Source organism: Molothrus ater, chromosome 7 (genome assembly GCF_012460135.2).
Source record: "Molothrus ater isolate BHLD 08-10-18 breed brown headed cowbird chromosome 7, BPBGC_Mater_1.1, whole genome shotgun sequence".
NCBI lineage: Eukaryota > Metazoa > Chordata > Aves > Passeriformes > Icteridae > Molothrus > Molothrus ater.
This window is the reverse complement of record NC_050484.2, coordinates 11,455,089-11,480,533: the sequence shown is the minus strand read 5'-3', so window position 1 is coordinate 11,480,533 and position 25,445 is coordinate 11,455,089. Positions and strand designations below refer to the sequence as shown.

Below are 25,445 nucleotides of genomic sequence, written 5' to 3'. Positions count from 1 at the left end.
AAGAGAACATAAAAACCAAGATCAGGGACTGGGTAAAATAGTATATAGTTTGCAAACTGTTTCAGTCCGTGCTGCTGATTATCCATAATAGTAAAAACTTTTTATTGTATGATGAATGGCTACACAACAGTTTTTCTTTCTTCTGTTAATGTTACATTTTTCTATCAAAAATAATTAATTTGGGCACTGGGTTCAACAGATGTTTTATTATTAATCAATTCAGATGATTAGTGAAAGACAAAAGTACCATTGGCTAGTCACTTTTTCAGTCTTCCTTGATTGTTTTCTGTTCTGCAAGCAGTCCAGCTTGCCTCTGCTGCCCACTGCCTGTGTCAGATCTGCTGCCTTGACCTCTTGGTGTGATTCTGTAGAGAAACAGAGATTTTATGGTCAAATTTATTAAGTTTGCCTGATAATAGAGAGCTAGTGGCATTTGGAAAGAGATCCCACTAGGGGAGAGAAATGTTTGGTGTATAACTACTGCAAAGTGGTAAACTATTTATTTATTTATCTCTTAGTAGTGATTGTCACTGCTATCATTTGACACTGAAAAACACCAAATTCCCTGGCTGTGTAACATTGTTCTGCACAGGGCCTGATGGAGATGGTTGGTGCAGTTCAAATATCTTAAAACACTCTTCCAGGAATTCTTTTATCTGTATGTTCTGTGGGGCTTTTTTTTTCTACAGGCTAAAGTAGTTCATGACTTCTCATTTTATATTGTATTGTTACACAAGCATTTGGCTAGCATTCCAAAAGTGCAGAGTGTGTGTTTCTGTGTGTAATCTCCATACTCTAGCTAATCTTACTGTGTTTTTATTGGAATTACTGTGATTCTTCAGAAAACTGAAATGGTTAGATCTCCTTTAATGGTGTCTGCATTGTGTATGGTTTGTGAGTTCTTTAAATAGTTCCACGTTGCTGTTCCTCTGAATTCTGCTTAACTGAAATGTGTGACATGGACATTTGTGCAGACTGCATGACTGCAGTTTGCTGATTCATACAGGGCAAAATTGATAAGTCTGGAATATTTTTCTGCTTCCATTCCCTATATTTAGTAGTTTATAATTTTTTAATTGTAATTTTATTTAGGGTCTTCCTCCCCTCTTCTGCCTTGCCTTGACCCATATGTGAACTGGAGGAATTATTTGACATCTATCTGGAAAGACAGTGAGAGAATTTAAAAGAATAATCTTATTTTTCATGGCCATTCAGATGAGAAGATATTGGATTGAATGATAATGAGCTGAAATATGTGTAAAATTTGCTTGCATTTTTCCTTCCTGTCTTTATTTATTTTCTTTTTATTCAAATAGTTTGTTTTTTTTCTGAGACTTCTGGTTCTGTTTCTTCTTTAAATCTCCTCTTATTTTTTGCTTTGTCTTTTCTGTTTCTTTTAGGTTTAAGGACATGTTGAGCTTAAGGAGAGGCTGGAGAGCAGCCCCTCTGCATGCCTCCCTCTGTTCTGACTTGGAATAGGGTCACAAGGCAGAAAAGTTGATTTAGAAAAGGTTATGAAGAAATCCATAGTACTTACTCAAGTAACTCTCCCTAATACCCTAGAGATAAGGATATCCTAAATATCCTAGAGATAAGAAAGATCATGGAAACACATGGGCATAAGCATAACAGATTTTGTTGTAGAAATAGCTCAAGTTAGCTTCTATCTGTAAATCTGAATATTGTATTTCCTGCGTGTGAAAAATTAGTTAGAATGAGAATTAATTTTTTTAAACATGTGCTTTGTGGAGGTGTGGTATCTTAAGGCTGGTGTGCCCCATGTGTAAGGTACAGTGGTGATTCCACCATCCCATTTAGCACTGTGATGGCTGAACATGAGGGTCAATCACCTTTTAGACAAGAGATGTTTCAGAAGGTAGGAGGCTTTTATGTAAACTTAGTTATAGAGAGGGTGGAGTGAGCAATTTATCAAACACCCTGGTACATGCCATCAGAGCAGGGCAAAGAACAAAAATCCAAATGCTCAACTTTGAGTTCTGCTATCTGTTTATTACTCTGGGTTAGAGGTCTACTTTTTTTGAAAGGACACTTGATGCTTCAGTGTGTCACTGTGCTTCCTCATGCTTTAGGGTTGGAAACACATCCAGTTAAAAATAGTAATTTAAAAATGCTCCTTATGTAGAATGGATGTTGTACTGGTCTTTAGTATCTGCAGCAGTGGGATGGACAGATGATTGGTTAAAGTCCATTTGCTGTAGTCATCTTACACAAGAAGTGATTGAGTTTAAATGATAGTAATGTGCCCTTTTACATAGAAATGTAAGGCATGCTGACAAAGGATTTATCCCAGCACAAGCTCATATTTCTTTGTGTAACAGTGGAGAACTTTCCATTCCTTTTTTTTTTTTTTAAAGATGTTTCGTTGAGCCAAAACAGCATAGGAGATGTAAGCTAAATATGGACACAGAGGGGGAGAGCAAGGGGGGTTTAAATGTGAAGTGGAAAAATTATTAGATTCTTATGCCTGTGGGTTTGGGTTTTTTTAAGGTGCTTGTTTCTTGTTCTTAGCTTAGAACAGGCCTTAGACAAAATTGCTGAGCTTCCAAAACTGCTTCTAGATTGTTAATTATGTATTTGTTGTGTTTGGTAGTTATGTAATTGACAAACCACCATACTTGATGGTCTCCAGTGTTGCTGTCTGTGCAATAATTTCAAATAGTAGCATCCTTAAGCTTCTGGAAGTTACTAAACCATATTTGTGGCAATTTCTTGGGAAGAGAGATGATAATTTTGTTAGACTTCATATGAGCCATTCTGAAAGCTTCCCTTATGTTAATGGACTGCAGTGCAAATCTTGCCATGTCAGAGTGGCAAGAGCTTCATGAAAATCTCTGAAACAGTTCTGTGTTAGCTATGGACATACAAATAGAGATAGGAGTTTTGGACTGGAGGTTAACTTGAATGCAAATAAAAAAGAAATAACTAAAATACTAAATGAATTTCAGCTAAGCATTCATAAACTGCATATCTGCACTGTTTATTTTCATAGACATCCTGTGACAGCAACCTTTCCTTAAAATCACAGGTGTCACATGGTTCTCCATTGAACAGGCTACTGCCTTTCTGCTTGCTTAGCTCTGTGTGTCTGCCAAGATGTGTTTCATGTGTTCTGAGTCTTCAGCTTTGCCTTCACCTCTGTTAGTGTAAACACCACAGGAGTTTGAGAAGCCTCTGTTTATCTCTTGAATAAGAACTTCCTAGCTTGCTTTTTGTTTGTTTGGGGAGAAGGAGAGAACAAGATTTTCTTTCTTCTCTCTACAATTTATCTTAGAAGTTGAGACAGCAAATAAAAATTATAAATAATTTTAGGCATGGCTTGTTGTCTTTGTGTCTCCAAAGGACCAATTGCAGAAATAACTGAGATGCTCTTTTGCTTGTGCAGGTGTTGAGTGGACTTGGACTATGCACAGTCATATCAAAACAATTTTACCTTCAGAATATGCACCTTTTCTGCATCTGTGGTGAAAATACTCCTGCAGTTATTCCTTGTGGGTGCAGAAATGAAACTGTGTTTGATGTTGCAATTTGTGACTTTGTTGCATTTGTTTCCTCAGAAAAATGCATTTGTTGCAGTTTGTGACTTTGTTGCATTTGGTTCCTCATAGCAAAATGTTACTGGGGCATCTGGGTGTTTAAATCATTCAAATGGCAGCTGTGTTCCACATACATACCTTGTGTCCCAGGAATCATGGTGTTAAACACTGAGAGAGAGACTACATGCTTTGCTTTTTCCTCTCTAAAGATTAAATCCCTTCAGTTAGCTGCAAGTTTAATATGTTAATATGGTTTTTCACAGTTAATGTTGCAGTTTACATAGCATAACTAAAACTACAGCACTAATTTTACTTCTTAATTTAAATTAAAATGTTAGCCCTATATATCTAGTTTTTAACATGCCTAATTACCTCAAAAATAAGCTCTGACATTTTTAGGGAAATGATTGAAGATGCTCTAGTAAATTCCATAATAATGCTTATATGTTAACCTTGTAGTTTTTTCCCCTAACTACTTCAGTGTTTAAATTGAGTAAAACTTAGGATGCCAAGGCAGAAAAATAAATGTGCAACAGTAGGATTTCACGTTTGTTGTGCACCAAGTCCTAATCAGGTTAAGATTGTGGATGCATTCCAGATCAAATTAGGGGTCAGCATCCAATGCTAATTGGCATTGATGCTGCTGAAATTGTGTAACTCAGTATTGTGCTGATTGTGTTTTGTGCCACCCCTCCACTCCCCCCTTTTATTTGGCAACTTAAAATTTACTAAATGTTCAAAGGTTAGTTCTGTTATTTCCTCTGTGCCCTTCTTCTTTGACTTGCAGGTTCTGGTCTGTGCTAAAGACAGAAAACTAGGTAGTTCAACATATGAAAAGTAGAAGGAAATTTAAAAAAATTCAAATAGAGTGCCTGTAGATATTAATTTTTTCTAATAAATACAGAACACTTAAAGATCTGCTGATCAGTGGGGAAGTGGACTGCTATGCCTTTTTTTTTCCTGTCAACTGCTAGAAAAGAGCTGCTTCAGCACAGCTTCTCGTCATTTGACTGAAACATTTTGTGGGAACCTTGTCACACTTGGCTGGTGGAGATGTGTATGGGTGTGATGGTCCATTGCCCTTCTCTGCTGATGATACTCCCATGATTGCCAACTACTGTATTTGATGGCTTATTTTGATAATAAATTTTTGGTCTTGTGAGAGAGAGGAGGGAGCAAATCTTAAAGGGACATTATCATGCTAATTAGTAAACCTTAATTACTGTGTTGTCCGTTGTCAGCTCTATCAAGTTTTGATATATTTGAAATTAATATTCCAGTGGGAAAGACAAAATATCTCTCCTACAGGGAAAGGATGCAGGCTTTTCTTGGCTTTCTGCAGAATTCTAGTAGTAGTAATTTTATTGCTATCTCTATGAACTGCTGGAGCATTCTGCTTTAGTAATGTGTGCTGACTTTGGATAGATTGAAATTATTGTCTCTTTGTCTTTCTGAATGCAGACTCTATCAGCTCTAAAGCTTTCTGATATATGTAAGGTTGCTATGAGTAAATTCTGCGTGCTTATGTACATGTGTCACATCTATAGAAAATGAAAAGGGCTTTTATTAGCATTTCCTTTTTTATTGCAGGGGAATGTTTAAGTTGGCATTTTCTTGGTTTTAATAGTTTAAATGAAACAGATAAAACTGATTAGGGAGTAAAATTATTAAAATATCTTATGAAAATCTTCTCAATTTGCCAGTTGGATAGCTGGCAGATAAGGCAAAAACCATGAGGGTTTTCCCTCCAAGTATGAAACCCTTGCTGCTCACTGATAAGAAATAATTATGGTGTAATCATCTTAACTTGCAAATCTGAACATAATTGCAAGTACAGGGGTGTTAGGTCTGGGTGTGTATTTTGTTCAGAACAGTTTTTTCATGTGCTGAAGGAGTCACATGTGGACCGTGCACGTTGGTTTTGGCTTCTTCTTGGCAGTGTGGGTTTTTCTTCAAGTTTTTATTTGCCTTCATACCGGATCAGCCCTACTTTTTGAGAAGTTACTCCATGTTCTCTCTGCAGGTCCACTGTGCATTTCAATGACCTCAGTATTTCTAAACCTTCTGTCTAAGTTGCCCTTGAAAGACTGTTTTGTGGAGCATGCTCTATGAAAGATGAGTGTATTACTTACACCAAAAATGTGTAATCTAGCAATTTCAGGTGCCTGCTGCTTGAACTTTGGTAAGTGCTGCTAATCCCTATCAGCACAATTGCATAGGGAAACAGAACAGGCTTTTAATTAAACTCAGGCTTTGATTAAAAATTTTTGATTGTGTTTGAAGAGAATGAACTGAATTTGCTCTATGCCAGAATAACTAATAAAAAAGTAGAAGGTCAGAACTCTTTCCCCGATGGGCAGTACCTGTTAAAGGTTAGAGAAACGGTTTATGTTTAGTATAGTTCATGTGGGTGAATTTCCATTTGAAGTAGACGTAATAATTGCTCAAAGATGATTAATGTTGCAAAAAGTAGTAGTATAACCCCTAACAAGTTTGCATGTAAGGCCATCTCTGGACTTCTACCAAGGGTAAATTTATTCCAGAAACTTGAGGAAAGGAAAAGCTCTGTTTTACCAACTTCTTTTGAAGGTGGTTTGTGTTGTTGGTTTTTTTTCTTTTTTAGCTGGAAAACTGTTCAGTATTACAAACAAAAACCCAGAGTATCTCTGTGTACGAATGAGGTTATGTAAAAGTGCCTGAAGATTAGAACATTGAGGCCTCAGTGAGGTTTTTTGGAGCACAAGAAAATATGCTTGAAAACCTAGAACACTGTAAAATTAACCATCTCTACATAAATTCCACTCCCCTGTCTTCACAAAAAAACTTGGGGAAGCTTAGCTGTAAAGCTTGCTGCATGGATTTTCAGTGCTGCCTGTCTAATCTGTAATGTTTCATAATCTTGAAAGACTCAAATTTTCTGAATATACATTGGGACAGTATTTGACAAAAACTTTTAATTTTGTTCAGGTTATAAATAGAAAATATGTATGAAAATAGTACTGTGCATTAAGATCCTGCTCTTGTTTCTGCAGTGTTGAGGGGAGGAGGAATAAAGGCTGTGTATTCCAACTGGAGTAATCAAGCACCTGTGGAAGGCTGTTTTCTTTTTGTCTCTGTTTCGTTTTGTTGTGGTTTTACACTACTTTATTTTTTATACTGGTCTATAGCTTAGATAAATGAAAAATATTGTGGAAAATCTTGCCTAATATGGTGCATGAAAGATTGGGTTGATGTAAGTTGTTTCTTCTGTATTTATGTCATGTTCCTAAAGATATTAATATATGAAGTTTTGCTCTAGAAAAAGGATTGTTTAAATTTCAGATTAGAAAATCCACAAAAACCATCCCAACACCCTCCCCAAGTACCCCCACATATGTTAGTAACTTAGTGTCCTCACTATTTAAAAATACATGAAAAATGAACAATTTCACAGTAAAATATTCATTAGTCCTTTCTGATGACCGGTTGGTTTGCATTCTGTCGTAATGTTGGTCTAAGAGTAGAAGAATAATGACTGTAAACAATATGCATTGTGTTTAACTATTCAGCAGTGAAGATTAATTATTAAACTCATAGCAAGACAAAGGGGGTACCTGGTGTAGTTGTTGCACTAATTTACATTTACTACTGTTTTAATTCTCTCACAGTTATTTCACTGAGAAGCAGCTTATGCTTCCAAGTAATAGGCCACAGAGTGCCAATTATAGTAAGCTGAGTTTCAGAGCTTCATGAGAGCTTCTAATAAGGTGATGTAAAAGTGTTACACTTTCTTTATGGACACAGTTTCTTTGCCTGTTTTCCGTGAAGGAGAGTCCAAAAAGGCTGCGTAATTTCCTGCTCTGGAGGAATCCTAGTGAAGTTAATAGGAGGGCTGGTCATAAGCATCAATTTTTGTAGTACAATCACCTTAATCAGTTGGGTCAAATATCTTAATCATTGATGTTCACACAGCTCTTAATGGATTGCATTATATAGAATTAACATGCTCAGGTACATGTTTTATTTCTTATGTGTGGAAATTCTGACTTGTACGGTCTGTCTAATCTCAATATAAAATTAACAGTGGTTTTCTCTGTTTGGTGAGATTGTTCTTTGCAGTTCTTAAAACCTCTCTCTAACTTTCAGAAAACTAGTGTGAGACTGAAAATGACTGACTGAAATCATGCTGTGATGGATGACATGGGAGAAGACAAGTTGCTTCCTCTGCAGTGACACTTGGAAGTAATAAAGGCAGTTACAGTTTCAACTGTGAATGTTGAAGCAGATCTTAGATTTCAGAATGCTTGATGCTTCTGTGCTTCACCTCTGAATAGTGAATATCCTCTGTATGTGACTGAAGGCCTTGTTGTAAGTGTGTAGGGTTCAACTCGCTCATATATTCCATTAGGTCAAGCAGAAGAGATCTGGGCTGTTCTGAAATTGCGTCATCTTGATGAGTAGTGGTGTGATCAGTGATGTTTCATTTAACTACATTTGTTAAGTTTGCTTTTTAAAGTCTGGGAAATTGTAATGGAAAGGTAAGACCAGCATATCAATCAGAATTAATTTTATCCTTGAAAACCATGCATCTTCATGTGAATGAAGCATGAGTCAGCTATGAAATTTATGGCATCGTGCAATAAAACAATGTCCTAATTCTTATGGATCTTTATTTTAACTCTGCCATTTTGAAAGTTTATTTGGAACTTTGTATTCTTACCGCATCATTTTTAAAAGTCAGCAAGATGACATAATTTTAGCTATAACTGAGGTAAATTCAGATAAATTTGGAGATTACACTCATTTAAGAATTTGTGAATGTGTAAGTAAGTGTATGGATGGGGGGAAATTTGTCACTTCAGCTTAATCTATTTACACTCCTCTTACTGGGGGTGGAGGCTTTACCATCTGGAAGTTGGAAAGATTAGAATAAGGGATTTCATTACTTTCAGCAGAGGAGCCTCTGGGTTAGATCTCTTTGAGAATAGGTTAGAAAAAAGGAGGTTAGGTAAATTAATTAATGAATATGTAACCTAAATTCCATTTTGTGGAAATTACAGTTGGTAGGGAATACTGCAATGAGAAATATATACTGGTATTGGAATTTAGATATGGTCTGGAATTGACTTCAACTTTTTGATGGATATTTTTATAATATAACAGACATTTATTTTTCTCAAGTGACGATTTTACAGCTCAAAAGTGGGAAGCTGCTTAAAATATTCAGCTGGTATTTCTAGAACATTTCTGCATGAATTTCTTTCCTTTACAGACCAGATAGTGATCTTAGCATAATGTTTGCAGTCTTATTCCAAGTGCATACTGGGGAGGTTTTAGTAGTGTGTCTTTTTGTTGATTTGTTTTGGTTTGGGTTTGAATTTTGTTGTGGTTTTGTTCCCACAGAAATTCTGTTTCGAGATTTCTCTTAGCCTGTGTCTATTCATTTTTAGTAGTTAGCACTGAGTGCCTTAAAAAGACCACCTTAACAGTGATTTTGCAAGTGTTAGTTGGCTGAGGCTTTTTTTTTAGGCTCCTTCTTTTACTATGCATTTTGCATCTTTACTTCTCTAGATTTAATTTACTTCATGAACCAAAACCATGAAGGAGAAGGTGTTTGGGAGGGGTAGGGTTACACGGAAAGTAATTTGCATGGAAATGTTTTTGTAAGTAAAGAGGTTAATGCAGACAAACTAGCATAGGAAGAGTTACTGCCTATGAACTGATGCAAAGGGAGGACAAACCTGTATTGTCTGGCGTAGGATGGGTTATCACCAGGATCCTGACAAGAGAATGTTTTAGGTTTTGTGTAGGATGACTATGTGAAGTTGTTTCTAAGGAAACTGGTGCTGAGAGAACAAGGTAACTTTTCTGTGGCTAACCTACGTGTGTGTGTATATATATATTTTAAAGTGCGTCAGGTCCTTATAATAGATTAGTTAATGTGTGTTTTGTGGTATTTAAGGCTGCAGGATAATGTCTTTATTATTATTGTTTCCAAAATCCTGTAAGTAATGTAGAGGAGTGTTTTCTTTGAATACAGAAGATAAATTTCCTGTTCCACATTCTTGATTATCTCAACTCTTTTCTGCTTTATTTGCTGCATGAACTCCTAGGAGAGGGATTTAGCTCTGAGTATACAACTGTGTTTAATTCAGGTTCTGCTTATTTGCCTCTATGAGGCACTTAAATTTTTCTCTGTAGAGTAACCTGACTTCTGTAGCTTTCTACAACTACTCTGTGTAATACTATGAAAACATCAGCCTTAAAGTTGTTTTTTAAACTGTTATATAGTGTCTGTTTTCAGTGTTGTATTTTCATTCCCACTGCCCTAATTGTTTATCTTCAGCAATTTTGTATCTATAAAGTAGTTTCACTGTAGGAATGGTAAAAAGACAGAAGGTTGGCAGCTGAGCTTTGAGGTGCTTGAAAAGAAGATAATTTAGAGCTTAAAATGACTTAGAGGAAGCTTTTTGGAACAGATGGGCTGTACCTTTTCTTTACCCCTTTTTTGGCAGCTGCTGAAATTGATGTGACCTTTTTGATAAGAAATGGATCTTACCGTGCAAGTATGGTACCATGAAAGTTTACAAGACTATTATCAATCATCTTTGACTTCTCTGTGGTAAGGCTTTCTCCCACTGTTTTCACATACCTTTCTGTGTTGCTGGTATCCAAAAAGACAGCTTTTTAGCCTGGTTTTTACTAGTGAGTCAGAGTGGGCAGGGAAGTAATGTCTTATCCAAGTTGTTTTGCATGACTAAGGCTTGTCTAATAAGGCTGGCAACCTAAATCCCACATAAAGAATACATCAGCATTTATATTTTAAAGTTGGATTGCATGCCTGTCTGCTGATGCTTGCAATTAAATTACCTAAAATCTAGAGTTGGAAGAGTGCCCTTTCTATTAAGGAGAAGGCTTGAACTGACAATTTAAAATAATAACTGTCCCGAGGAGGTTTTGCTTCTTTCTGTCTTTGTCAGTTTTTACCTTGTTTCTCTGTACTCTGGAGCTGTATGGCCAAGAGAATTTTGGCAGAATGTTTGAACCTGTTTCAAATGGCAAGTTCCAGTTGTAGCTCTGATTTGTTGAGGACAATAGTTTTTAAATGTATTATTTTATGTTCTTATCAAAATGACAATTTAAGTAAGTGTCTCCTAAATAGGATTCTGGTAGAATAATATGTTTATGTATATGGATCCAGGGAAATCACAAAGGTATTTGTACTGTATTTATCAAAAGAGATGTATATTACAATGCATATACTTTTAAGTACAAGAAGCCATCCACCGAAATTGAACATTTCCAAGGCTGGTTTTATTTTTTCTTGGGATTAGATTAGCGTGAGAGTCAGACCCTTTGCTAGTGTGGAAACAGACCATACTGTGGCTATTTACTATCTTCTGGTATATAACTTCAGAGTAGCTGGATGAAGCTATATATACACCTATATACTGAGTGGTTAAGCAAGGAGTGGCTTTTAAGAGAATTTTTTTTGTAAAGCATGTCAATGAAGTGCTAGTTGACAGCATTAAGTTTTCTTCTTTACTCTTCTTGTTCTACCACAGAAGTAACTATGTGAAACAGGTATTACAGTGTTTACCTACAATAGCTTCTTATTGTCCTCATGATATTTTATGGTAACTTACAGTGTGGGAAGCAGTACACTGTTAACAGTCTAAGATTTCTATCTTGGTGCATTCAAACATTTTATTTTTTATTACTCTGTTACAAGAAAAAGTCCATTCTACCTTCTCAGCCACTTAATTCCATGAGCTTCTAAAACAAGGAGCTCTTTATTTCCTCTGTTTTTAAAAAATTATTCTCATATCCAGGTTAGAAGTTATTTTTCACAATCCTTGTCTTCAACTGCTTCTTAAACATTTTTCTACCTTATACATATTTCTTTTGTTTGCAACAAATGTTGGACAGTATTTCAAATAAGAGCATATTACCAGTTTTGTCCGCTCTACTTTCATGTTTACAGATTTACTTTAAATGACTTTGTGTGATCAAGCATCTTGATTTATTGCCTGGCTGCTGATGCATTCCTGAACAGATGTTTTCATTGCATCATCAAATATATTATCTAGTCTTTTTCCATTTAGTCTTTTACACCTCTGCATTCAGGAATAGCTCATCACGAGAACTTCAAATTGTGCTTTTGTTATCTGCATTTATCAGCATGTTGCCTGGTTTTCTTCCTCCAGAGTTTCCCAGTCTCGTTAGTGTGGGTGTGTGGTGGGGAAGCTTCTTTCCTGTGTACTTCTGACCACCTCATCCTATGTTGTCTTCTATCTATTCTGCTTTCCAGGGTCTTAATCATGTTTAACACAGGTGCTCTTCTTACAGAGCTATGAACTTGCCGAATCAAAGAAACTGAAATTGTGTTTAGTTCAGAGTAAGGGTGCATTCTTGATGCTTTCCACACTATTTTTCTTACAGAGGCAGCATGGAAAAAATCTTTCTTCAAATATATTTCTTTCCGTGCTCAGTAATCAATTATAGATATGAGAGGAGTGTAGCTTGGAAGAACGAGCTATAATTGCTAATAGTTTTCTATTTTTTTGGACTTGTCACTCCATAATATTCTCTTACACAAATGGCACTGTGAAGACATCATGTAGCATGATGTTTTATTCTTTTGGCTGACACAGTTCAGGTGTTAAATGCAAATTATTCTTCTCATGGCCTTTAAGGTAAAAATACATAATATTTTCATTCATTGTGCAACTAGTATGAAAATTGTGTTGTATGCATTTTGCTGTCTAGTATAAAATGGCCAAGAACTGGACTCCTTTTGAAGTGCATGTCCTATAATGTAATCTCTCCCATGTATGTCTAAACCACTATAAACTACTGGCCTCTTTAAAACAAACATACAGACAAAAACCCTGAATAAAATACAAACCATCAACAAAAACCCCTCTGCATACTTGAATAATGATATCTTCTTAAATATCATCAGTTATGAATGTCTAATCAGTGGCATTTTTTTTCTTTCTAATCTCCACTGTTATAGTTGATAGTGCAGTAAGTGGTAGTGGCTCAGATTACCTGGGTAATCATTTTGCTGTTGCAGATTGATTTTGGTTAGTCTTGGTTTAAATGCAGACTGGTAAATAATAATGTATTCAGTATGTGTTTCTTCTAAATTTAAGTGGAAAACAAGCTCTCTGATGAGCACAGTTGTCCCTCTTTTATTTCTTTTATTTTAGTAAAAAATTCTTCAGGAGTTACTTGAGTTTTTCAAGTTTCATTATTCCACTAGTATATTGTTGGAATAAACTTTTTTCAAACTTTTGTGTTTTCAAAGGCAAAAATATTGAGAATGGTGAGTTCACCATCCCCATGTGGAGGAATTTAAAAACCCATGTAGATGTGACACTGAAGGATGTGGTATATTGGTGGAGTTGGCAGTGCTGTTTTGCACAGTGGCTGGACTCAATGGTCTTAAAGGTCATTTCCGGTCAAGATGATTCTATGATTCCATGATTTGTGTGCATAGCATGATCAAGGAGAGTGCTCTGACTTGGTAAAGTTCTGTTTCTTAACTGTAATTGACAGATGCACAGTGCAAGACTGTGACTTCCTTCAGAACAGAGTATTACAGCTTTAATTTTAAGTATAAAGATTCCAGGTCTAATTTAACAGCCTTATGTGTCATACTCTGCTCGTTTATGCCGAATGAGTAAGTTTAGGAGAAAACACTCAAACTGTCATTTCAGGTGCTTTTATGGGGAAGATTTTTGGTAATTGATTTTTTGTATTTGATTTTAACATTGAGTGACTGCATTCCTAACTCTAACTTCTCCTGTTCCATGCTTTAGTATGAATTCAAACTTGATTACTTGTTTAGTATTTAAGAAATCTTCATCAGACCATGTGTAAAAATATTTTGGTATGTTTTATTATTACTGTTACTAATGACTAAATTTTTGATTAGTTTTTTATGGTTCCTATATACTATAAGAACCTTTGAATCATAGTAGAAAAAATAATAATGTTTTTAAAATAAACATGAGACATCTCTTATATTCCCTGTATTTTGTTTGCTTTGGGAGAGATGTGAACACTCTGGAAATGAAATTCAATACTCTTGGTTCAGGCTACTTCAGCCTTGAATAAATATGCACAGGGTTTAATGTATTGAACCAGTTTACTTTAGGGACACACCCGCACAGTGTTGGATATATTTATATTTTCCCCCCAAAGGTATAGCAAGCCAAGGAGTGAGTGTAAGCATGAGGTGTGCTTTCCATATGGCCGTTTGCAAATCCTGGAGTCATCTGAGTGTGAGCAGGGGCAGTCCCACAGCTGCTGTGCTCCTGTGCCTCTGGAGCAGTGCCCGCTGCAGCCCAGCCTGGCCGGAGCAGGATGGGGCAGCGAGCTGAGGGGCTCACCCTGCTTTTCCTCACTGCTCCTTGCAGGGTCACTGCAGCTTGTGTGCTGGCACTCCATCAGCTGCCTATCTTGTACAAGTCCTTAAAAATATTTTTAATATTCAGGCAAATAATTTGAAAGGCAGAGACAATTTGTCCTAAAACTGAACTGGCAGTGACTGTAACCAGACCAGATGTAGAGTGCTTCTGCATTGATACAGCAGTTGTGGTTCTCAAGCTGATTTACACTGAAAGAAATTCCCAAATAGGGAAGCTTGAAGCTCAATGCATGGCAAAACCACTAATATAGCTAGAGTTTGCTCCTATGTGTGTTGTTTTCCTCAGGCTCACTATGAAGGGATTCTTCAGCAAAAGGTGAACTTTAGTTTAATGCCTGATTTTCACAGCACTGAAGTTTTGGCTGTGTAAGGAATATGTACCTAAGAAATTATAGTATGGGAGAGTGTTTAATATAATCAATTTAAGAATGGCATGTTCTCCAAAGTCAGGGTATGAATTCAGTTCACATTTTATGAAATTATTACTTTCTTCTTTCGTCTTACGCTGTTCTTTGTAAGTACTTTGCCTCACTAATACAGAAGGATTTTCTACATAAGTGGCAAAAGTCTTTTATTTGGATGAAGGCAATTCCTCCCTTCCTCCTGCTAAAATACTGAGGTGTTTTGTTTTTTTTTTTTGAATGGCAAATTGCTTTATTGCAGAAGGATTCTTGTGGGCTTTGGAAGATTTGGTAAACTTCAATTTATAAGGCCAAAAAATGCTTGTTTTACTTTACTATATTTTTTCCAGATTTTGTGATCATGATATGGATTTTTTATCTTTTAGAAAACGGGGCAGTACTTGAAGGCTTGACAAATGCATCCCAGGTTGAAAAATTTCTGCATTCCTTCTCCTCTTCCTCCTTTAGAAAACTGACTTCTTTAAAGAGGTAAAGTTGAATGTTGCAGGTTTTTTTTCCAGGCAGACTGAACTAGAACTCAGATTCTTCTGTAGCTTGTGTTATGATGTTTTAAATTAAATTAAATACATGTATCAGTCTGACATGGCATCAGGATGTCTTTGTAAACTTTTGTTTGCAGAGATCCAATTAGTTCTGTTATTTTACAGAATTATTTTTAAGTGCTTCTGCTGAAATAAGTCATTCAAGTGTTACTTGAATTTAATGTTATTTCTGAATTTGTTGTATTTTAGGATGTTTAAACATGCTTTAGAAATCTGAAGCAGTTCCTTGCCCACAAGAGAGTTGGTATTCTCTTAATGACGTCCTGCCAAGGGCCATTGAAAAAATGATACATTAACTCAAAAAACGTGTTGGGAGGCCTTTTATCTTATTTCACTTCACTTTTCATTTAACAAATACTGATTGTTCTTAAATACAAATAAGTTACAAAATAAATACAAAAACAATTTCTGAGAAGAGAATTGATGATTCCAGTCATCTAGTCTGGCTATTAAAAGGTCACTTATTGTAGGACTTCCATGATATAATTTGTATGTGAAACATATAAATTTTTGTTGAACCTAAGTAATTTTCAAAACACAGCTGAAAGACAACTGGCCTGAAGCACTGAATCCTTCTTTTTTCTCCTTCCCCATTCATTTGCAGCATTTTAGACTAAACAAAGAAAACAGTTAAAGTACTGTTAAACAATGGGACTGATTGTCCAAAATGCAACTTTTTATTGTTTTGTATTATATAATCTTATTGGAAAGGTATTAACAGCTTTTCATTGGGTAGGATTGTAAAAAACTAAATTTTCCTACCATAACTAATATTTAACTTCTTTTTTTTCTTCTAAAGGTAAGAGAGAAGCAAAAGAAGTAAGAAAATGCTGGGATCAGAACGAGGTGTGGTGGAAGAATGGCTGTCAGAATTCAAGGTGAACTGGGAAGATTAATGATATCTAAACCATTGGCTCAATTCCACCAAACATAGTAGTGGTGTTTTTTAATATCAAATTATGAACATTTTAAATATCTATTATTTGATCTTTCAGTTTCTTATAATTCCTAAAGCATCCAAAGGTCTGTGTAATTGAGTTGGCTGGTACATAATACGTAATGCATAATTCTAATAATAGTTTATTTTTATTGTTTGTTATTGTAGAGCAGAACACAGCAATAGCAATGTGGTCTTTTAAATGTGTGTTTTGTGTAGGTCAAGCTGTTAGAATTTAACTAACAGCTGGATAATGCTGCCCAAATTTGCAATTGAGGAACTTTTAAATTTAAAAATAATTAGTATATATTTATTTGGACTTAAAAAAAAAAAGAAAGGAAAATACTTTTTCCCCCCCATGAGCAGCATAAGATTGTTTCATCATGAAGAATTTGAAGTATTTTCAAGCTATTTTGCATGTTGATAAATATGCTGAGTGAAATACAAGATAACGCATAAACAAGAAAACGGGATTTCATGACTGATAAGAAATTAGTCTATTATTTAAATTAAGAATTAGTAGTTCCTCAGTCATTGATGAGAGTAAGTCATCATGTGCTGTTGTTGGAAATTTGCTTAAGTTCCAAGGGTGCAAAATCCACAAACATGGTTGCTCAGGGAAGACTGAGGCATTCCATGCTCATTCTATACTCTTGACACCTCTTAAATAAGTTGAGTTGATTTGATAAAGTCTTCAAAAAGATCCTGTTAAATACAGGCTATCAAGAAAGAGATTCCTCATACCAAACTAAAGCAAATGATTTGTGGAAGATGAATCTAAACTGTTTTTGGATTTAAGCCTGAAAATGGTTAAGTGCTCCCAAATGCTGTTTGTATGGAGAAGGACTTGTACTCAACAGTTAGGTTAGAAGTCTGAAAATTTACTGAACTACTGAACTTCAGGACTTTTCTTGGCTGTTGAGATGAGACTTCATTTGTGGTTTTTTTATGTTTTTGTTTGTTTGTTTGTTGTTTGTTTGGGTTTTTTTGTTTTTTTTTTTTTTTCTTTAGGCATTACCTGAATCACAAATTTCCAGCTATGCAGCTACATTGCACCGAAAAAAACCACTGGTACCAGCTCTTTATAAGGTCATTCAAGACCCAAACAATGAGGTAGGAGACTTTAAAGAACTAATTTTATTCTCATTCCTGGATCTTTCACCTCTACAACTGAAACTGGAGAAACTAAAGCAGAGGAAGATTGATTCTTTTTTTCCATGCGTATCATCCCTCTGTTTAGTCTCTTGTTTTTTACAGTTACTTTAATGCCTTTCTAGTAAGACACAATCTTATCTGCTTCCAAAATAATGCAAAATAATGTTTATGCTATCTGCTAGGTTCTCCTTGACACAGCTGACTGTTGTGGTTTTTTTGGCATGGGTTGGTTTTGGTGATTTGGTTTGGGGTTTTTTTTTATTTGCGGGGTTTCAAGCTTGGCTTTTTTTAGGTTTTTTTTTTTTTTCCCCAGTTCCCAGAAACCACCTTTCAGTCATAGCTGAGACAAAGTAAGCCTTATAATGAAACTCAAAAAGACTGATGTACTTCTTGTGTGGTGGCGTGTTGCAGTGGAAGATGGAACCTTTTTTTTAAATGCCATTAAGATAACAAGATCTTCTCGTGCTTATACTAGTATCACTTCTGTGTAATTTGGTTTATACTGCTGTAAACAAGAGCAGAACCAGGGCCCCAAAATGTAAATAGACACAATGCAAACTTAGCTTACCCTTGTACATAATTTATTTTGCAAGTGACATTAAACTGAGCTTTGCAACCCATTGGCTTCTGTGAGGAGCATTTCTGGGCAAGTGTGTGAAAAATAACTTCTGAATAAATTGTGCAAGCATACCATCCTCTGACATGTCAACTACTGTAGATAAAATGCTTACAAATACTTGGTGTATCATCTGTGACTTCTCATATATTTATAAATTAAATGGGTAGTGTACACAGCAAGGAAGTTCTTTATTTTCCCAAGTACAGCTCAGCTGTTTTAGAAAGCTGAATGCTTGATTGAGCTTCAAGGAGATTGCATAATGCTCATGCAATTAAAAAAAAAGGCTTCATAGCTGTCAGCTTCATTTCAGTATTATAAATAACCTGCATAGTGACCTTTTTCTTTGTACTGAAAAGCTGCTGTTATTCTCTCTTCAACCTGAAGCCACCATTGCTGCTGTCTATGTATTTGTGTAGACTCCTGAAAATGTGAAAGGTTCTCATTGTTTTGAGAATAAGCATTTGATTTATTTTATTTAAAGAGCAAAGAACCAGATTTGCAAATCTTTTTAGGGTGATCTTATGTTACTGCTCACTGGTGCTTGTCAAATACTACTCTTTGGAACAGCTGTTGCAGTTTCAGCCTGATTCTGCTACCACATGTAAGATAAACAATCCTAGACACAAAGATGTCCAGCTTCAGGTTCTACTTGTTAAGGCAGGATGTATTTCCTTGTTGTACTTCTTCCAAAGTTATTTGCTTGTGAGGAATATAACCAAAGTGAATTCATTACTTTACATAGTTCTGTAGTAATATTTGTCTCTAACTAAGAGGGCTTTTTAAATATGCTTTATAGGGCGTTATTTGTTAGAAGGGTAATTCATGGCTTATGAAGATTAAGTACATGTGGTAGACTATTATAAAAGTACAGTTTCTGGGTTCTTAAACTTGATGGACAAGTAATTCTTTAGTGCAATTTAGTCATAAAGTTGACTGATTTTTAAAACTTCTAGGAAGTGGCAAACTGTTTAGGGCAAACACAATTTTTTCTAGAATCACATCATTCTATCTTGATAAGACCAGGATTATTAATTTAACATGGAATCAGCATATTTAGGAACCAAACAACCAAGCTGTTTCTCTCTTTTGCAGGTGTCTACTGTTTGTGAGCTATTAAATGAAGGCAAGCATATTGATAAGTTAAATACAGTTGTTGCTATTTGCCTTTGAGGAAGTGCCCTGATGCTTTTAAATGTAAAGATAAAGATGACTGGAGTAGAAATTTGCTAAAAGTGTAGAGAGTGATATTGCTCATAAACAACTTTAACTGAATAATACATTGATTTTTGTGTAGTATTGGAATTCACAAGGAAAGTGCTTTTGAAGTTCTGTTTTTCAGATAGTTTTATAATTTTTAGGGTTGGTTTATGGCTGTAGACAATACTCTATGGATGTCAAGTTACTGCACTACTGAAATTCAAATATTGAATATTCATGGAGTACTAATTAGGTTTAACTCAGGGCAGCTGTGAAACAGAGTGAGATCACCTTTGCAATGCCAAGCAAGCCCAGACCCAGTACTCTTGAAATAAATGGTTTCCACCATTATGTTATAGTTAAGTTTAAAGTAAGCACATGTTATTTTCTACAATTTAATTCTTCAAAAAGGCAAGTATTTCCAATATTTGTCATTCATTTTCTAAAACATTATATTTAACTTAGGTTATGACTCTTAGGATTTGGAAAACTTGTAAAATAAGCCAAAGGAAGGCTATTCATCATCTTCCTTAAAGCATGACTGGTTTGCATCTCTGTGAGGTATAAAATGAAGAGTGAAAATTAGATCATTGATGCTCGCTGCATGTTTAAGCCAGTAAAAATGTCTTTTTTTAATGCTTATTGCTACTTATGCTAATAGGAAAGATCTTGTAATTATAATTATTTTGTTTGTCAGGAAAAAGAGAGGATTGTAAGAGATCTTTTACTTTGGATTTTTTTTCTGACTTCTGTGCTACTCAGTTTGCTTTAACTTTGGACTGAAAGATCTTAGGGATTAAAAAATGTGTGCTAGTTCATGTATACACCCATTACTGATGACAAAAGCTCGATTTCCTCTGTTTATCCACTGTCTTCTCAGTATGTGTATTTTCAGAGAATTACTTGGAAGAGGCTGGCTCTTTGGAAAGCCAGATAACTAGGATGTAAGGAGAACATTTGTTCTTTCTCAGAGTGTCAAATTTTGTGTTTCCAGGTGGGAGGCTATCATACTGTACTTTGATAGGAAAATCCTGGGTAGTTGTGCTTTTGAAAATACTGGTGTTGTAGCATCTTTGTGATGGCAGCTTTTTCTTGTGGAAAAAGCTTACAGCTTTTCTTACAACTCTGAACACCCCAGAAGTGCTATAGTAGTCACAGGTTTTTACCTAAGTAATTGCAGTTGTTAAACATTTTCCACAACAAATATGACAACTACTAAAAATAAGGAGAATTTGAATGCTTGCAGCACCACTGACTAGATATTGCTTGTATCTTTCTAGGGAGAAGGTTTCCCTAGGCTTAAAAGACTAATTTTATAAAATTTTCATTTGAATGTAGGTAGAATAAACTTAGTAACTGCTCTGATTGAGTGTCATCTGACTTAGCTAAAATAAATTTTTCTTTTCCACTCTTTCTAATGGGACTTGGATTAGCCTGGCTGATTTCAAATAGGAAACAGCTTTAGGCTGCTGTCATCTCTAATCTAATACGAGTACTATTTATAGCATTGCCATTGTATATATCTGGTTTCAGATAATATTTTTAGCTTTTCTTGCACTTGTCATCTCACTGCAGAGAGACTTGCATGTTTTGTTTTCAGAGGGTTTTTTTTCTTCTTTCTCTTCTCCTCTTAATCATATTTTGTTTTAAAGAAAAATCTACAAATTTATTTAGTGATGTCCAAATTACTTAGTAACCTGTTTTTAAATTTGAACATCTGAAATATCTTAGGCCTTTCATAAAGCAAGGATACAGTTCTATTTCTGAGGATTAGAACATTTACTGTAACAGTTGGTTCTAATAATTATTGTCACTTTTAGATAGGAGTTTCTACTAAGTAAATAATGGTTAAGAAAGTATATACTTATGCCTCTTTTGAACATAGTGCTATACATGTATGAAATACTGGAATAAATATACTACCAGAAGCTGTACCATTTTTTCCTTTGAGTGATTCTAATAGAGGCTTTACAGACTTCTAATTTCATTTAGATCCCAAGCCAAAACTTAAGTGGTTGGTTATTTTATATCTTTCTATCTATCTGTCTTTCTATACATGCATATAAATATGGATGTCTATGCATATAGATAGATTTGTATGACTTGTAAAAGTCCATTTGTTCTGAATGACTGGGCTTCTCTCATTCTGTATCAACATTGTCAATGCCATCTTTCTTCACTCTCCTTGTAGAGTCTCTCTTCGCTTCTGTTGTAAATGCTGGCTTCTAGCTTAGAGTAAGAAGTCTGTCAATCAGAACCTTGTTACACAAGGTACTTACACCAGAGTCTTGTTTAAGAAGAGATTTCTCTGACAGCTGAGTTTTATTTTATGTAAATGTCATGTTATGGCTTACGTAATCACTGGTTAAATATGGTGTGCTACATTGACCAGAATATTGTGTCTTGGAAATGAAACTGTTTCCTGGGTGATGCTCTCTTAATAGATAATAATGTCAAATTTATGTTTTATGTTTGTATTATACCAGTGTAAAATATCTAAGTGTAAATATAGGTATGTGAAATTTTACATTTGTAGAGCTTTATGGCATTGCACATTTATCGAACATTCCAGCTATTCACTTGCAGAAATGTTGGTCCCTCTGCTGTTAGCAAGGGACTCCTAAGTTTTTTAAGAGGATGGATGGTTCACAATAAACCACAGAAATATATCTTTGTGCAGCATAGCAAAAGTGTGACTCTCAATTCTGCAGGAAGTTTGTCGTACTGTGATTATGACGAATAGACATATTAATGAAAAAAGAATGCATCAAAGTCCATGAAATATGGTGCTAATGCTCTGAAAGTCCCAGGTGCATATGCCTGGGAGTGAAAGGAGGGTCATATATGCCTTATCTAATCTGTATGTCTGTATGCCTAAGAGAGCTGCATGAAGCATGTACTGTCAGAAAGAGGACTTGAGATTCTGGCCTCTATTTTCTGACTCTGTAGCTCTTCTATACGAATATGGATGCCTTAGGTTACATGTATGCCTCTGTCTTTTTGGGCAGTGAATCCCATAAATACTTATGTCAGATCATCACATTTGGTACAACACAATATTAGATAGTAGTCACAAGCATTACAAAAGTTTGTCATGGGAATTTAAGAATTTTTTAGATTTTTTTCCCCTCAAGTTTTGATTTTAGTAATAAAAACTTGATTAGTCATAGGAAAGAATGAGACTGTTCAGTATGGTTCTTCCTGCTTTTTTTCCTGTTCCCTAACAGTTCCATGGATGAGTCTTAGGTATTGGTTTAGATTATAGGCTCTTAAAATGGCAGGTTTACCTCATGCTTTTATCACACTGACTGGATAGGGGCCTTTATTTTCATTCTTGTAGTGAAACCTGAACTGCAACTCAAAATGAAAAGATCAGTTTGCATTGTAATGAACACACTTAGTTACTGGTTTTGAGACTCAAAAGGTGTAGGTAAGAAATTAATTCATGTTTCTGTTAATGGACTTGTCATTAGCAGCTGATCTTTAACCTTTGTGCTTTCATAGACCTTACAACTGCACAAAAGTTTGACAGTGCACAGAGTTCAAACCATGCGTCTGTCACATGCCTTAAATTAGTACCTGTACAGAAAATAAATCTTGTACTGACAGCCCTAGGGAAGAATCTTATCAAAGCACACATGATAGTGGCTGTAGTGGCCACATGTCCAAACACTGCATACCACTGTCCCTCATGTCTGTCCTTATGGATCTCCTTAAACAGAATGCAGATACCAGTGTGATTCATTCACTCAATTGCCAGCAGGAAATGCAATTTGTACTGACTGCAGTGGCTATATGATATAGCCCCTTGATTTGTTTCACTCTCCCTTATTAGAGAAGCCTACCAGTAAGTGATTAGCTTTTTTGCCTTTCCACAGCTCCTGGAGCCTGTTTGCCACCAGCTCTTTGAACTTTATCGGAGTTCTGAAGTTCGGCTCAAGAGATTCACGCTGCAGTTTCTGCCAGAGCTGATCTGGGTTTATCTGCGTCTCACTGCCAGCAGGGATAGGCAGAGCAATGGCTGCATTGAGGCATTGCTGCTTGGCATTTACAACCTGGTAAGTGAGCTGAGTGGCAATGGCTGAGGAGAGCTTTGATCTGAAGTTTTGCATCACTGACCTCTAGGAATAAAGTAAATTATTAGAACAACATATTTAAAATTAAAATACACTTAAAGGAAAGTGTATTTAATACAGGGAAAAGCATAATGTAGCAAAGGTTTAGTAAAGATGTGTTTGCAAAAATATATTTTTTAAAATTATCTTTTTTGGAGAAAATATTTGCACTGCAAAGGATCATCTCATAGACTTTCTCACACTTTTATATACTTCTGTTTGTAAGGAAATTAGGAAGGCCTTCTTAATGTTGCAAAATAAGACTTCTTATAATTTTCAGGCTCATGTACTTAGTCAGTCTTGATGTGTCACTTCCCCTGCCCTCCCATGTACTCTGAACATGTCTTTTTTTAAGGGGGTAGTTTGATGGTGAAGCCATTCTGCATGGGAGCACTCAGATACATGCATGTGTCCATTTGAGTCAGATAATTGTCTTGAGGGGAACTGTGGTTTTAAGAATAAGTAACTGTAAATTATTAAATTTGGCTATTGGATGTAAAAGCAGTTTTTTACATCCTTACCCTGGCCTGGAAATGTTTTCTGTTTTCATGTTATGAGGCTGATAAATTCAGCAATACTTCCACAAGAGACATTCTCCAGTGGGAATTTCTGTGGTATAAGACCTTAAAACATACTCTACTGAATATCACCCTTCCCTCTAATGTCATTGTAAACCCCTCCTTTCAGTTGTGCATTGTATTTCTACATATAAGACACAGAATAGCCAAACTGTGATTCTTAAAATGTATTCTAGTTATGTGTCTGTAGATCAGCTCCAACAATTGGATGATCTAGTTATTTTAGATTTATTTTTATAGAAAAAAACACTGGAAACTGCTTGGAAATGGATTTTTTGTGCTGTCTATTAGATTGAAGTAGTACATTTGTCTTTCCTCCTCCTAGAATGTTCTGCAGTTCATTTGAAAGTCATGTTGGTGATTCATATTTTTTAAGGACAGTAATTTCTCCATTCTCTCCATATTCAGAAAGAAAGAGACCTCAAAATCAACAGTGGCTTCCACTATTTTTTTTCTTTAATGAAACTGATATTTTTCTGCACATAGACTGAGAGTGAAGTTATTTTCTGAATACTTAAAAGGAGAAAGGGGTAAATAAATCTTCTGTGTTCTGACAAATTCTGTCAGCCATTCTCCTGTTATAATCCTTGAAGCCTGCTACAAGTACTGAGCTGCCCTGGGCTAAACGTTTACATAAACTGGAATGACTGGAGCTTATTGTTTGAAAATTTGCTGTACAAAGTGCAAAGGCAGGATTTTAGACTCCTTTTTGGTGTTGTCTTATGTAATTGCTCCTAGTATATTTTCTTTTAAAACTGCAGGGTTTGCTTATGTAGTAGCCTAGCAACTACAAAATCTGACCAGTTTGAAAGCCTTTGAAGAAAACACTGTGTGTGTTTCCTCCTGAGGAAACTTTGCCAGTCCCCTTGATTTCACCTTTTCTCTGTGGTGCATTTATTATGAAATACTACCCATTGTCAGCAAGCGACTCATCAGCCCTTCTGTGTCAGTATCTTTAGTCTCACTGATTAAAGGGCCAGTGCTGGGGATTTTTTTAAGTATTGCACACTAATTCTGCAGAGCAGTTTGTGATAGAGGTCTTTTCCCACTTGTTAAATATGTATGTTGATATTGTTGATATTCTGCAAATGCACAAAGTCCTTGGGGTGTTAATAGTCTTATCAGATCAGGACATCTAACTTATTTGTTAACTTCCTTCTAAGAGCTGAAAATTATTCCACTCCTGTCTCCTTACTCCTGTTTGAGTTCTGATTTTGTTTTTAATGCAGGAAATTGCTGACAAAGATGGAAATAACAAAGTTTTGTCTTTCACCATCCCTTCATTATCTAAACCCTCAATATATCATGAGGTAAGAGAGGTACTATGGTAAATTAAAATTTGATCTATTAGAGGAATGGAAACTGGATCCATTTGATGCCATAGGCCATTTTAGATGCATCTTCTTGTAGTAAGTTTTGAATGTCTGTAGCTTGCAGCTGGTGTAATAGAATGCTATAGAATTTGTAGAAGAACAGGTATATAAATGTTCAAAAATCTTCGTTGACTGCCCGTTTTTAATAGAGTTTGTTATGTTGTAGTTGTATCTGCTTTTTTTCGCCTCTTACATGTTAGCATAAAAGCAGTTTTCCTTCTAACTCTTCCTTAGTTCAGTTAGAACTTGCAGCTGTGTGTTTCTTTCACTAATGTTTCTGTGTGATTAGGACAAACTGTACATGGATATGTAAGAATAAAAGTTGAAAATTGCTCTCACCTGCTGTATTACTTCTAAGTGTGTACACTTTATAACAATGAAAGTAGGTAATGTTTTTAGATCCACTGTATTCTAGAGTAATCTCCATTTTTACAGATCACAAGATAAGTGTGTCTTTTGCCTTAGGTAGTTGGGAGCTTTAATGCTTTTGGGGAATTTTTACTTACAACTTAACTTCTCCCCCTTCCTTCCTTCTC

General features: G+C 35.5%; 1 protein-coding gene across 4 annotated transcripts in view; it reads left to right on the top strand.

Annotated features, from left to right (window-relative positions):
* HYCC2 (hyccin PI4KA lipid kinase complex subunit 2) overlaps positions 1–25,445 on the top strand; it is a 50,306-nt gene that overhangs the window by 4,084 nt on the left and 20,777 nt on the right. For 2 of the 4 annotated variants that reach the window (XM_036386288.2, XM_036386291.2), the window contains exons 2-7: positions 10,049–10,155; positions 14,759–14,861; positions 15,735–15,813; positions 16,884–16,985; positions 22,722–22,901; positions 24,766–24,846. In XM_036386288.2, the coding sequence (XP_036242181.1) occupies positions 15,763–15,813; positions 16,884–16,985; positions 22,722–22,901; positions 24,766–24,846 (414 nt within the window). In that variant the 5' untranslated portion in view covers positions 10,049–10,155; positions 14,759–14,861; positions 15,735–15,762. Of the gene's footprint in view, positions 1–9,304; positions 9,393–10,048; positions 10,156–14,758; positions 14,862–15,734; positions 15,814–16,883; positions 16,986–22,721; positions 22,902–24,765; positions 24,847–25,445 lie in introns of those variants that run through there. The other 2 variants (XM_036386290.2, XM_036386289.2) reach the window with 2 other exon arrangements.